Consider the following 15,640-nt stretch of genomic DNA (forward strand, 5'->3'; position numbering starts at 1 on the left):
GCAAGCATATTCAGGGAAACCCTGCAAGGGGGAGCAGGTGGGGGACTCGCCTGGCTACAGATGAAACCACAAGGCCCAATGAGACGGTGTTGCATCGACGGTGGACATAGCCAAGCACAGAGGTCGGCAATTGCAGCCCACAGGCCTGCTCTAGCCGTGAGCTAAGAACAGTTTCCACATTTTTTAAAGGTCATAGGCTGGCCAGTTAGCTCAGTTGGTTACAGCACAGTCTTGCAACACCAAGGTCAAGGGTTCGGATCCCCATACTGGCCAGCTTCAAAAAAAAAAAGAATTATAAAGCGTTGTATAAAAAGAGAAGAAAATGTAACAGGGACCATATGTGACCCAGAAAGCCTAAAATATTTACTATCAGGCCCTTAACAGAAAACAGTCAACCTCTGGTCTAATGCAACAAATTAAAAAATCCAGAAATAAACCCAAGTATTTTAAAACGGTTGAATTTGATAAGGGTGGCTCTCAAGTCACTGGTGAAAAGATGGACTTTTTAACAAATGGCACTGGGTCAACTGGATAGCCATCTGAAAAAAGATAAAACTGGATCCATACCTCTCATCACCCAGCAGGATAAACTGCAAATTGGGCAAAAATCTAAGTGTAAAAAAAGAAACCTATGCATCTCAGAAGAAAACATGCCTAAATCTCTCTATAATGAGGGAGAGAAAAACCTTTCTTTCCATGACTCAAGAATCTAGAAGCAATAAAAGACTGATACACTAGATTACATAAAAACAAAACTTTTTACATAGCAAAACCCACCATAAGCAAAGTGAAAATAAAAATGACAAAGTAGGAAAGCACACTTGCAATTTATATCACAAAGATTAATCTCCCTAGTAAATAAAGAGCTCCCCCAAATAGAGGACAAAATAGACTAGAAACCTGATAGAAAAATGTAAAAAGATACAAATAGAACTTTCAGAGGAAGAAAGAAAAATATAAAAGACGCTCAACTTCACTCATTATAAAAGAAGTGCAAATCAAAGCTTCACTAACATCGATTTCACATCTATCAGATTATAAAACTCCCAAAGTATAACAAATCATCTGCAGGGCGGGGTCCTGAGGTCTCAGGAGCCTCTAGACACACTGCTAGTGGAGCACAGAGGGTGACACCCTGACAGAGCTGATCCCACTTCTAGAACCAGAAGCACAAGATTACCTACTGCTGCATTACTTGAGATAGCAAAATATTGGAACCCAAACGTCCACTAGTTGGGTAAACTACAGAGCAGCCACCACATGGCGTGCTGTGCAGCGCAGCTATGGGAAGAGTGCGGGTGATTTCCAAACAGAGTGAAACTCAGATGTACCACAGACTGAAAAGGGCTAGATGCAAAAAAGTGCATTTGGTATGTTACCTACTGGATAAGAAAAAAATGCAAGTAAAAATATAAATTGGTGCTTATTTTTGAAAAAACAAACAAAAACCCTGGAAGGATAAACCAGAAACTAAAAACCAGGTTCCCCTGGGAGGCCAGGGGTGGGGAAGAATGGGTAAGGGTGGCAGGGGCTTCGGTGTACATCCGACTACAGTCTTACGTTTTGAGCCACATAAATATCCTAAAATATTAAATCAAAAAGGAAGGGAAGCAAACATAAACTGAAAGCAAAGTGAAACAAATGCATCTTACTGAGTACCAAACTGGCAACATGACCTCCACAGAGAAATGAGTCATCTGCAGGACGCTGGCTCAAACACTGCTGCCTCTGCACCCTCAGTGGGATAGAGCCAAGACAAAAAGGACTGCAAAGTGCCTGAACTTCATCAACATGTACTGTCAATCTTATCAGCAGCAGTGCAATTTTGAAAATACATTAGGTAGATTGTAAGGTTAAGTAAATAAGTATATTATCAGAAACAACTTTTCTGTGTAAGAAAGATACAAATAAAATAAGAAAATTTAAGGAAAAAATTCAAAATCTGAATTAGAAACAGTGATATGAACTCATGTTTTAATATATATTCCCCAGCTCTTCCCAGTGAAAGGCTCTGAAGCAACAAGACCCCAGAATCAAAAGCACCCCAGATCTTGATCTCTAAACAGCACCCCCCATCGGGGGAGACCAGGCTCCCCCGAGGAAGGGTGGTGGCAGGGAGGGCACAAGACCACCCGGGATGCTGCTGTTCCAGGAAGCAGGATGTGCCATGGCCAACGAGAGCAGGTCAAGCAACTCACAAGTTAACCCAAAGGGCTCCCACTGGCCAAATGTAGACAAATTTGTGCATAAAAAGTAAAAATAATGAATGCAACACAATGCATAAACAAAAATCCAAGAGATCACAGTGATACTTGAAAGACAAAACAAGAAACCAGACATCTAAAACCTCAATTGCTACTACTGGAGTAACCATTACACCAACTTCTTACTCTGAAAATTGGCAATCAAAGGGAAAGGATCAAACTGTCTTCTTTGGAGGGCATGTACATACTTCATCCCTGGTTGATAAAGGAAAGTTCTTTTTTGATAGAAGAATATCAACTAATAAAAGGAGGTCAAATGATAAAATTAGAAAAATTACCATTTCAAAAACCCCGGTTAAATAATTGATCCAAGCAAAGCTCAGCCAAGGGTCTTAAAACAGGAGGTAAAAGGCTTTTGGAAAACAGACATTTGCATGGAGCCAAAGAATAGCCCTAAGAATTCTCCTCTAAGTACAAAGGGAAAAACTCTCTATCCACGGAGACATCTGGGGGTAGGTGCCTTCACTGAGTGACCAAATTAGCATCCTAACATGGGACGATCGTCACTTGTGCCTCCTGACAGGATGGGATGTAGGCACACGGCATTGACAGTGAAGTGTTCAAGCCAAAATCTAGAAGCAAATTGAGCCTCTAGCCCTGACTCCCAGTGTGCTAGAACTAGTGGGGATAAGGCAACAAGTTCCAGAAAAACCTGAGGAAACAACCAGATAAACACAGAACACGGGACAGCCCACAAGTCAACTCGCTTGGTCTCTTCAAAAAGTCAATGTCATTGGAAAACAAATGTAGGGGATTACTATAGATTAAAGAGATTAAAGGGATAACTACAAATGAATCTGGATTGGATCCCAAATCAAAAAATATATATGGGGGACAAACGGGAAAATTTTACTATGAAAGTCTTATTAGTTACCTTAAATGTGACAACAGAATTGCACATACATAAAAGGTATCCTTATTTTTAAGAGATGCATTTTGCACGTTTAGAGGTAAAGCGTTACCGTGTCCACAACTTACTTTCAAATGAGTAGGGGAAAAGGGCCAACGAGTAGTGAAAGCAGGTATTCCAAGATGCACCAAAGAATCTCTGCCGGTGGGGCGCACGGGTGAGGGCACCGGGAAAAGGCACAAGAGAGAAGAGCCTCTGAGCAGAGCAGGCACGGCAGTACCGCGTGTCCAGACTGGGCTGGGCGTGGGTCTGGGGCACAACAGCTCTGGGCTGGGGGAGTCCCGAGCAGGAAGACGGACAAGAGTTCTTTGGAGTAACGGATGCTCTCGGCTGACCCAGAACTCCATGACTTCAGCTCTCATGCTAAGGAAGACCCACAGGACAATAACAGTGAGAGGAACATATTAGAACGACAGAAGTCCAGGCCAGAAGCAATGGAGATAAAGAGGAAAGAAGGCACAGAGGTGAAGAAACACGAGAGGTACGTCCCACTGCTGAAGAAAAGGCGCTGACAAAAAGAAATGCCATTCGCAACTCACAACACCAAAGAACAAGGAAAAGCACTGTCTGGAGGAGCCCGGGGCTCCAGAAGCTTCCACTCAGGAGGCTGCATTCCTCCCACTGGATCTATGTGGCAAGAGCCTGGTACGGGCTCTTGCCAGGAGACAAGAACATCCCAAATGCCACCTTCTAGGAAGAGACCCTGCCATCTAGGATGGCAGTAGCATGGAGAGGCTGTGGCCCAGGCTTCCCCTATCCACCCTCACTCTTCAGACACCCCAAGTCTCTGGCGATGCAAGTTTTACATTCTGGGAACACAATTTTACTTAGGATAACTATTCAAGGGCTGGGAATTGGCTGGTTTTCTAAATCTGGGGTGTACATGGGCCAGTGCTCTTAAAATCTTGTATGTCCTGTTAACTGTTTGGATTCTTTAAATGAAGGTCATGAATCTTGATCCCTACACCTCACACAATACATAAAAATCAATTCCAGATGAATTCCAGGTCTGAATATGAAACGCAAAAATAAATAAATAAATAAATAAATAAATAGAGCCTCCAGAAGATAATGCAGGAGGATATCTTCAAGACTTTGTAGAGACAAACTACTTCTTATGCCCAGCTTAGGAAATCTTTCCATGAATGAAAAGAATGATAAATGGACTTAATTTTAATGGAAAACTACTGTTAACCAAAAGACGCCACTAACAAAGTTGAAAGTCAAGCCACAGAGTAGGAGGAGACATGCACAGTATCTGAAGAAGGACGTGGGGTCAGGGTACACACATAATGCCCGTAAACTAAAACACACACACAGACCATAAGAACAAACACTTCATGGAAGAGGATATCCTTAAGGCCAATAAGCATGTGAAAGGTGTTCGACATCATCAGTCAGGGAAACAAAAACCACAATGAGGTGCCTTTGCACACCCACCAGGGTGGTCAAGAGAACAAACAAAACCAGCAACCATTACACAAGTGGCTTTCAACCTACTGCTTCCAGTCTACTGCTGAAGGACGTGTGAACTGGCACAGGCACTGGGGAGAATTGCTCAGCAAATCTACCAAACCTAACATGTGCTACCGCATAGCCCAGCAGTTTACAAAACACCTCACATACCCAACTCGACAAACACATGCACATGTGCACCAAAAGAATGTCCACAGCAACGTTATTCAAAAGATCCAAAAACTAGAAACAATTCAAGTGCCTATTTGAATGGAAAAACACTGTGGAATCTCCAGACACTGGTTTCTATACAGCCAGGAACTACTGCTATTGACAGCAAAACGGACAAATCTCATAGACACAATGTTGAGCAAAAGAAGTTAGAGCCAAAAAAAGTTAGAATCAAAATGGTCCCATTTAAGTTAAAAAAAAAAAAAAATGGGCAAAAGTAATCTATAGTGATGGAATTCAGAAGAGTGGTTCCCTTGGGGAGGTTAGAAATTGGGGTCGAGGGGGTCGATAAGGGAAGCCCCAGGTGGGTTGGGTGGTAGTTACACAGATGTGTACACTTTATAAAAACTATACCTGGTATAAAAAATAATCAAAATGGATCATAGACCTAAATGAAAAACACAAAACTATAAAACTTCTAGGAGATGACTTAGAACAAAATCTAGGTGACCTTGAATGTGGAAATGACATTTTAGATACAACACCAAGCACAATCCATGAAAGAAATAACTGATGAACTCATGGACTTCACTAAAATTAAAAACTTCTGCTCTGCAAAACACGCTGGTAAGAGAATGAAAAAGACAAGCCAGAGACTGAGAGAAAATATTTGCAAAACACATATTTGAAAAAGGACTTGCATCCAAAATACACAAAGACATCTGTTCAGGTGTCAGTCTAAACACACACTTCATGAAAAAAGACATAAAGATGACAAATTAACACACAAAAAGACGCTCCTCATCGTATGTCATTAGGGAATGGCAAACGGAAATGAGATGCCACTACATACTTACTAGAATAGCTAAAATCCAAAACACTGACAACACCAAATGTCGGCAAAGACGTGGAGCTACAGGAACTCACTCACTGCTGGTGGGAACACAAAATGGTACAGCCACTTTGGAAGACAGTTTTGTGGTTTCTTACAAAACTAAACATATGATCCAGCAATCACACTCCCTGGTACTTACCCAAATGAGTTGAAAATTTATGTCTACACAAAATCCTGCACACAAACGTTTATAAAGGCTTTATTATTCATAATTGCCAAAAACTGAAGGCAACCAAGATGCCCTTCAATAGGGGAATGAATGAATGAACTGCGGCACTTCCATATAACAGAGTACTTATTCAGCAATAAAAAGAAATGAGCTGTCAAGACACGAAAAGACACTGAGAAACCTTTAATGCACGCTGCTAGGAAGCCAGTCTGAAATAGCCACATACTGTGTGATTCCAACTGTACAACATTCTGGAATAGACAAAACTACAGAGACAGTAAGATCAGTGGTTGCCAGTGGAGGGGGGTAGGGATGAACGGGTAGAACACAGGGAACACTGCAGGGGGTACTTAGGGCAGTCAAATCATTCTGTATGATACCGTAATGGTGGATACATGATGTTATGCAATTGTCAAAACTCATAGACTGTATAATGCAAAGAGTAAACTACGGGCTTTAATTAATAATGTATCAATATTGGTCCATCCATTATAACAAATGAGCTACACCAATGCAAGATGTTAATCACAGGGGAAACTGCTGGGGGGACAGTCTGGATTTTTCTGTAAATCTAAAACTGCTCTAAAAAAATGAAACGTTAATTTTTATAAAATCATTACACTATACACTTGAGATCCGTGCATTTTACCATTTGCATATTATATTTCAACAACAACAACAAATATCTTTTAAGTGAGGCTCATGAGAGACTTGGTGCTGAACCAAAAGAACTTCCCCAAGGAACCGTGCCCGTTGAGGGAGGACCCCACTTCCCTAGCTGCAGCTACTGAAGGGAACCCCAACCTGACCAGGCAGAGGACAGGTACCTGTGGCAGAGATTTTGCTATATAAGAAACTGAAAGGAACTTTTATTTTTTTTGGAGTTTAACTTAAGAATTTGAACTCAGAGTTTTAATTCCTAATGACAAGAAAATCGGTTTTTGGAGTTTTATTTTTAATTTTTTATTTTAATTTTTAATTTTTGGAGTTTAATTTCCTTTGGACTTCAACTTAAGAAAATTTAATTTGGGGACTTGAGTTTCTCCCTGGGAAATCCATCATGGAAAGGGGTTCATACTCAAGTCAGGTGCAGCTCTAAGTGGCTGGCCTTCTTTACTGAATGATCTCAACGCTACTGTTTAACGACCTCACTGCAGAACCTCTGATGATCTACACTGGACAAAATGATTGGGGAGAACTTGGAATGGGAAGTAGAATCGGGAATGCGTTTGCAGCAAGGGGTATGGAGGAGCCTTGAAATTAGCGCGTTATTCTGATCCACTTCAGAGCCTTCTGGGGACATAAGCTGAACAGCCCACAACTGTCCCAGGAGGATGGACAAAGGAAAGGTGTTTAGTTTGGGAGAAGTGATCTCGGGAAAGCTGGAAACCACTCTGGAGTGGTGACTGGTCTCCAGACAATGGCCTCACCCCTAGTTGGCCATAAACTTAATGGTTAAAGCCAGTGAGTTGAGAGAAGCAAACCTGGGAACGGCTGTAGGAGAATGTCCTTCCCCTGGCTTCGCGCCTCCATGCAGAGGGTACTGCTGTGCCCCCTCTCAGCCCAGCGCATGCTCCTCTCAGGGCAGGAGCCGCTCCTCCAACTGAGGGTATGGAGAAAGGGGAAGGGACAGGGCCTCGGCTGCTCACCCCTCCCCACTGCTCTCTTCTCCTCAGATTGGCCACAGGAGAGCACGTTCAAGTCTCAGATGTGCTTCTAGGGTTGCAAGGGGCGACAGCTCTACCCCCGGTGGGAGGCCTACAGCTGTCTGGCCCAACCCCCACCTGCATTACAGTCAGCCAGTTCAGGGGTGGGCAGCAGCAAGCACAGCTGGCTCTCAGACTGACCATGTTCCCTAGTTGCTCTATTATAAATAAATATGTTATAAAGAAAAGCAGTATTTCAATCTCCTCCATCTGACTCTGGATGGATTCTCACCTTGGACAAGAAACAAGGAGAACTACCTGTTGTACCTGTTGACTCCTCATGCCCAACAGTAGATCCTTTCTACTGTTTCTTTGTTTTCTAAGCATTTATGCTCATTTTTGTATCTCTTTTCTTCTACTTTTATTGGGTTGGTTCTGTTTTTTCACCCAAAACTTTTGGGTTGAACAATTAGGTCTGTATGAAGGATTATTTCTTCTTCTCCAATACAGGCATTTAAAACTGCAAATTTCCCTGTAATTACCATTTTTCTTGCATCTCACAAGTTTTGATATACAATATTATTTTGTTGTTCCGTTTTAAATAATTAGTCATTTCTATTTTGATTTCTTCATTGACCCATGGAATAATTAGAAGTATGTTTTAAAATTCAAAAAAATTACAGCAATTTGGAGCATTTATGGAAGAGTGACTGATTTCTGACCCTGTGGCATTATGATCAGAGAATGCCATAATTAGATTTGACATTGATTCTCTTGGTATAGGCCTAAAATATATATATGAACGATCGGTTTTTATAAGTTTCAAAGTATGCTTGAATATAATACATATTCTCCAAATTGGATGTATAGGTTTTCTGAGATCACCTCTTCAAATTGTATTGTATAATATATTTATTAATTTGGTTTCTGCTTGATCTATCAGTTTACTGGAGAGGTGTGTCAAAATTCCCTATGATTGCAGGGTTTGTCAATTTCTCCTTATAAGTCCATTAATTTTTCCTTTATATTCTGAGGCTATCTATGTTAGAAGCTCACAGACTCAGAGCTACTTATTTTCCTAGTGAATGATTCTCCTGGTTATTACTTAACCTAGCACTGCATTTGCCTCTGTCTGCTCCATCTGATGTTAATGGTGTTGGCTTCCACCTGGGGTCAGTACTGCAATGTAGCTTTTCTTCCTACCTTTTACTTCCCGCCTCAAGAGGCAGCAGCAACTCAGACCCCAGCTCAGTCCCTTAGGAACTGTGCCACTGACCAAAGATGGGAAAATTGACCGCCAATAAAACAACAACATGCCAGGTATGTTTCTATCCACTGTAGTTTAAATCCAAAAGTCGTTGGCCCCACCCTTGAAGGATGCTAGGAAACCATGTCATTATTTTGGAAATTGGCAAATAAAGAGGAAGAATCAAGCATCATCCTGCCTTTCCTACCTGAACTGTACCTGGAGGTAACCAAACACTTGATGAGGGGAACTTTCTGGTTACGGAAGCATTCCAGCTGACAAAGAAGGTGTTCTAGAAGTGGAATGTCACCCTGCACAATCTTGAATGAAATAATCAATCCAAGCGACGGTCATAATGGCCACTGACGTAACATAAAAAGCAGCAGCCAGACATTATGGAGCTGCCGAGATGGTGTATACACTACCAACTACAAAGAATTCCTGCCAAAAACAAAAGACATGCATCCATATCTAACTCCCAATTTACAAGAAAAGAGGGATAGAGGGACACCAGACTGTGGGACGGACATCCATGTGGGATGGACACTCTGCAGGACAGGGAGGCTTCTTCTACAAATAAACTAAAAAGAAAAAAGAGACGGGGGATGGTGGCAGCCACTACAGATGTAAAGACATGCAGGATTCACACCACTTCATTACAATATATGGACCTTATTTTTGAACAAACTATTAAAAAAACTTTATGAAGTGACTATGGAAACGTTAACATTGCCTATATATTTGATGGTATTAAGAAATTATTATTAAATTTTTAGGTTAAATAATATTAAGTTTATGTTTTTCAAAAAAGACTCCTTAGGCTTCCGGTCAAGATGGTGTAATAGACAGTCCCCAGTGTCACTCTCTCCCACAAATCAACCAATTTACAACTACATAAAAGCAACAACAGCCAAGCTAGGGCTGCTAGAGCTCAGGGGAAGAGGTGAAAAGACCTATGGAGTTCATGAAGGTGGGAGAAACCACGATGAGAGAAAGAAAAAACCGCTCCAACCATTTTGTGCCATGGCCACTATAAGGCTGGAACTGCTGAGCACATGGAGCAGGAACCTGCAAAAGCCACAGCTGTGTCCTTTGGATGGAGTTGCCTGGAGGTGGCGGGGAGAAGAGGGCCACCAAGACCACTAATAGGGTTCCTGTGGACCCACATAGGTATGAGGAGCAACAACAACTGAAAAAAAGGAGCCACTCAGAGGCCAGTGAGTCATCACAAGGGACTGGCGCATGGCCTGTCCCATGGGAAGTGTTTGGAGCACAGGTGGTGGGGGAGACAGGCCCACCAGGGGAACACTGGGGCACAGCAAGGACGGCTGACCAGCACCCCAGTCAGCGAAGGACCATTCAGAGGAGACTGGTCAGGAATATAGAATTGCAGGGGGTGCAGTTTGATGAAAAGACTCAGTCCCAGATCAGAGTTTCTACACAACCTAGGTGCACCAGGTCTTTGGAGAGCCGGAAGTACCTGTAAAGTCAACCATTACAACCTGAACTGCACAAAAAGCCTTCCCTAGGGAATCAGCAGCAAAGCAGCAATTTTGCTACACCATGGAGCTCAAGTACTGGTCCCCACAGGAAGTTCCCCCATTCTAGAAGTAAGCAAAGCACAAAAAATTAGTTCTGGCCCAGGCATACTGCCAGCACCTCAGGGCCCACCTGGGAACCTGAGACATGGAGTCAGGGACCGGACCCCTCTCCCACAACCAGGCACACCACCAGCGCCAAGGAGCATGTCAAAAACATCACCTCCATGTGAATGGCCCACCACAGCCACCACAATAACCACGGCTGCCGCATAAGTGGCAGGACGCCACAACCACCATACAAATGACCCGCCAGTCACTGGAGTGCATTGACACAAGGAGAGTCACCAGCAGAGACCAAAGTAAAGAAAAGGATGTCTCTCTCCACAAAGCCCATTCCAGAGTGATGGAAGAAGCATCTGCTCTATGATAATATGGGGGACCTGAACACACCTCTTAGCACTGGACAGACCATCTAGGCAACAAATGAACAGAGTAACCATAACAAAACAGAGTAAACCATGACTCTTTCAGAAGGAGAGAAGAAATCTAGGGTAATTAGAGGGGGGAGGGAGAAGGGGTTGGGGAGAGACTGGACAAAGGGCATAAAGAATAAGTACGATTTGTAACAATATACATGCAAGTAATATTGATTTGATCAACATATGTCAACGTTGAGCCCCAAAAATATGTATAATCAATTATGATTCAATAAAATTTTTTTTTTTTTTAAAAAGACTCCTTAGCCTTTTAGATATACATAAGGAAATACTTATAGACAAAAATCTGCCTCAAGACAACCACAGTTGTGGGGAGGGAACTGGGCTGGGTATAGTTAGTAACTGCTCGGTGCTCTGATCCATCATGCCATTCTCTCAAACTCTGCATATGTTTCAAATTTTTCTTAGTACATTATTTTTTTAATAATACAATTTACACACAAAGCTTGGTGTGGGATTTCTTGTGCTCACCACGTGCACAAGCACTTACCAGCATCAAAGGCACCGTCTTTATTGATTGGAACAAGGACGTGGGACAGGGGGCCTGAGCCAGTCTTCCCAGCCGTGTCCAGCTTGACCAGCTGCAGTCGTGGCGTTGTCACAGGTGGGAAGCGGTAGAACTGGAAGGTGAAATACACAGTCTTTGGCCATGGCGTTCCTCGGTAATCCTGGGCTGCTCTGAATCCAACAACAGCTCTGAATTAGTCAAATGTCCATGACAGGGAGCCTGGGGTTTGTGACGTGCACTTGCGTATGAAGACAGTCGGGGCACCGCAGTCGCTGGGGCAATGTTAAGAGGCTGCCTGTCACCTGCGTGAACAGCTGCACTGAGATCTCAACAAGCCAGCCAGACTCAGCCCTCACCAGGCGTAATGATGCTCTTGGCTGGAGAATTCTGTTCCTAGAGCTGCACTAATTCATGAGAACTGGGCAACACACTGTCCACATTTCACTTAAGGACCACAGAAGATTGGGCAAAGCTGTAAGCATTTAGAACGGCTTTGGGTGGGTCTCAGCCAAAATAAAAACAGATAGTACTCCTTACTGTAATAAGACCTGAAGATACAGAGTTCTGCCAGGTCAGAACCACACAAGAAATGTGAAAGCCAAGAAGAATAACACAGGCAGAACATTCAAGAACCTACCTGCTAAAGGCAAGAAACTGTAGCACTATTTCATTGCTCTGAAGACAATCTGATTCTTCCTTTTGAGGGTTAAACTTCACAGGATCTGTAGGATTCACAGCTTCAGCGGGCTGGTTATTGGCATCCAGAATCTCAGGAAAGCCAGAGGACTGTAGGAGCACCATTGAGGCTCTCGAGATCTGACTTGCAGAACTAAAACACAAAGACTCCTCAGCCAGCCTCCCAGGAAAGGATGGCAGAGATGGCAGGGCCTGCTGGTGCCCTCTGCGTGTAAAGCCTGTTGTTCAGAGAACCACGGTTTGATTGCACAGCACTTTCCTGGTCCAGTCCCTCCCAGGCCCGTAGCTCACCTCCTGGTCTGGGTTCCCACAACGATAGGAGCATGTAAAGGTGTGAAAGGCAGCTCCTGTAGCTGTTCGATGGATGTTTCCAGAACCGAGGAAGTCTGGCTCAGGTCAGCTTCCAAGTGAGAGATCCTGCCCTCCAACGGGAGCTCCTGCTGAACAAAATAAGGGCCTCCAGGTGAGGCCAGCAAGGCTCTCAACCTGTAACGACCAACAATGCTCAGATTTAACGGGATTTATCAATGAATTGACCCTGTGGGGTTGCAACCTTCAGCAGATGAAAACACAAGAGGTGCAATTACATTTTAATTTCAGGTAAACATGAATAATTTTAGTGTAAGTATGTCCAATGCAATATTTGGGAAATACTTACACTAAAAAATTATTTGCTGTTAATCTGAACACAGCATTTAACTGGGTATCTCATATTCACGTGGCAACCTGATTTGTGAGTCGAAAAGTGAGAAGGAAGGAATCATCAGTTTTATGAACCATGGGAGATATTTGACACCTGAGATGGTAAATTAATATCAAAACATGTTTATAGAACAAAGATGAAGGAAGCTTCCTTCAACACTCAGAGATAAACTGTGGTACTGAGCCCTGGTGGTGTGTCTGGACGGTTCTCTTGTCCACACGTCCTCTGAACAGTCTAGTCATTCACCTGTATTCCACCTTCCGCCTCCCCCCACGTAGTAGAAAGGGAGAGCATGTCTAGGGGCCCAGAATATTCTCATTCAAGCTTGACTCCCACACTTTCTGTTTCAGCACAAAGAGGATCCCACAAAACCAGAGGCAACCCCCACATGCCTCAAGTACCAATAATAAAAAGACAGGCAAGCTCTTGAGCAGCGATTGAGCCTCAGGAATGTTTCAGAATAAGGCATCTGACACTTGGATGCCAAGTGCTTTCGAACGACTAACTAACAGGAGCTATTTTTGCTCAACAAACTTTCAGGGTAAGACTGGAGGCGCAGTTCACAGGTGAACAGTCGGGTTTTGAGACCAAACTGCATGTGACTTTGTCAAGGTTAATGGCAACATGAGCCTATCTTAGCCACCAGCCCCACCTGAACCCAAGGGTGGGCTACACCAACCCTCCTCTAGCTGCTGACAGCCGGGCAGCCCAGGGGCTGGAGACTGTCCAGCCTCTGTTTACAACTGCGGCCACAGGCCCCTTTTCCTGCCTCTTCACAGATCTCAGGAACGTCCTCTCTGTTTTCTCAGGGAGGCCAAAATCTCCATCAAGCGCTGTGGCAAGAAGAGCTCACAGACACTTTCTTCCCCGATCTCTGAGACAGAAAGGTGGCGTATGTCTGAGGCAGGAAAGTCAGCAATGCCCCCACCCCACCCGTCCCTACAGCCCATATAGGGTTAACTAAGGCCCTGCACAGCTTGAGAAATCAAAGGCGTCCACAGAACTCAGGAGCTGCGTGGCTTCTTTGGCAGAAGGTGGGGGGCGGGGGCACACTTACTGCCTGGGCCGGGGAGGGCCGAGAGCCGCCTGGCTGCTGTAAAGTGGGTCGGGCTGAGCGGCGCTGAGCTGGGGACTGTGAGGAAGCTGCCAGCTGGGAAAGTGACAACTGGAAGGGAAGAGAGCTTGGGTGAGATGATCAAGCGCACTCAGGTCAGCTCGCAAAACCCCCCCCATACGGCAGCACAGACCCACGGGATGCAGGACAACTCTGGATCCAGCCACGGTGGGGGTGACGTCTGCAGTCTCCTGGTCAGTGGCTGTTCTGGAACCTACAACCGCTTCGAAATTTCCTTCCTTTTAATAATAGAGAGGTGTGATTCCATGATCTTTCCCAGATCATAATAGTTGAATAAAAATATTATTAACAAGGAAAAGCCAGTAGAGAAGGGAGAGGAGTCTTGGGTTGCAGGGCACTGGCTTGTGGCCTCTTGGGCTTCGCCTCCGTCCCTGGACCGAACACCTGAAGGCCCCTTTCGACTCTAGCCACCCGCGTTCCTGTCAGACAGGCGGTGACCACACTGGAAGCTGGCACAGGCTCTGGAGACAGACAGCTGGGGACGGAATCCCCACTCTACCACCTCATTATCACAAGACTTCAGGTAAGTCAGCTAACTTCTTTTTGCCTCAGTCTCCTCACCTGTAAAATGGGGATAACAACAGTACCTAAATTGCAGGACTACTGTGAAAATTAAATGAGCAGGGCTTGGCATGGTACCTGACACATGACAAACCTTCTATAAATGTTACAAATATTTTAAAAATGCATGCTGCTACAAAAAGGCTGATGTGGAGGGATGGGGACCCACACTCTACTGAAGACACATATCTCAAGTTCTGACTCTGATTCCAACACACACAGCCACTTGGGATGTTCACTTCAACAGTGACAGTTGGCCCAAAGGAGTTGCTGGCACAGAGAAGGGCTCACAATGGAGAGGCGCTGAGGGAGGGACGAGGGGTGCGTGAAGCAGTGGGGCATGCTGGTGGCATCGTCAGGAGGCAGAGGAGACCTTCAGGGTCTGTTCATTCCCCTGACCCCAAAGGTGTTGTAGGCCTCTCCTGCCTCTGGAAGTGGGGAGCGCTGCTCTGTGGTCCCTGAACACTCAGGGGTACTGTGGAAACTGCTACAGGGAAAATGTTGGATTAGGCCACTGGGAAGCCCGGGAGTACCTAACTTGCAGGACTATTGTGAGAATTACACAGACATGCATCTTCAGGCGAATATAATATTCACTTGTGATCCAGTCTCCAAGCTGTATGTTACACATTAAAGCTGCTTCCTGGAGACAGCCTTGGATACTGAATTATTCAACTTTTCTAGAAAGTCAATTTCCAGGATGATGCTGGTAGACAAAGTCATCTCAGGAGGAGCAAGCCAACTCGGGTCTCGCCAGCCCAGAGCCACAGGTGAGCCCTGGGGCCACGGAAGATTCCAGGGCCAGCCAAGCAGGAGCATGCCATGGCCCAACCCACTGGCCAGGCAACGGCCCAGTCCACTGGCCAGGCTACAGCCCAGCTACAAGGAGCCTTCCTTCCACACAGGAAATCTCATGCACCTGCCAGGCTGCCAGGTCTCCAGCTGGGGTCCTGCAGGGCCAGCTGGTGCCTGGCAGCCTGGCAACTCTGGGTGCTGCTGGTTGTAAGACGCCCTCTCCTGGCACAGTTGGTCTGGGAGAGAGGTGTCTCTCAGAAAAAAACAAAGGCTGTTGAGTCCTGACAGAGTCTCAACCATCAGACATAATTGCCAGGGAGAATAGAGCATTTTTTAAAGTGTTGAAACATGCCTTAGACAGCAAACTGGAGCATCATTAACAACCAGCGGGCAGCCACCAACCTGACAGTCCAATGCTATGAGCCGGCACGTGAGAACAGGCCACACA

The 15,640-nt window shown here is 44.7% G+C and overlaps 1 protein-coding gene across 1 annotated transcript in view; it reads right to left on the reverse strand.

Annotated features, from left to right (window-relative positions):
- The window catches only part of NPHP4 (nephrocystin 4), a 126,044-nt gene that overhangs the window by 30,960 nt on the left and 79,444 nt on the right, over window positions 1-15,640 (reverse strand). The window contains exons 13-16 of the mRNA XM_063104717.1: window positions 13,759-13,866; window positions 12,290-12,438; window positions 11,940-12,131; window positions 11,285-11,472 (exon numbers count right to left, since the gene is read on the reverse strand). Coding sequence (XP_062960787.1) covers window positions 11,285-11,472; window positions 11,940-12,131; window positions 12,290-12,438; window positions 13,759-13,866 — 637 coding nt within the window. The remainder of the gene's footprint in view (window positions 1-11,284; window positions 11,473-11,939; window positions 12,132-12,289; window positions 12,439-13,758; window positions 13,867-15,640) is intronic.

The sequence above is a fragment of the Cynocephalus volans genome, chromosome 8, assembly GCF_027409185.1.
Source record: "Cynocephalus volans isolate mCynVol1 chromosome 8, mCynVol1.pri, whole genome shotgun sequence".
Lineage (NCBI taxonomy): Eukaryota > Metazoa > Chordata > Mammalia > Dermoptera > Cynocephalidae > Cynocephalus > Cynocephalus volans.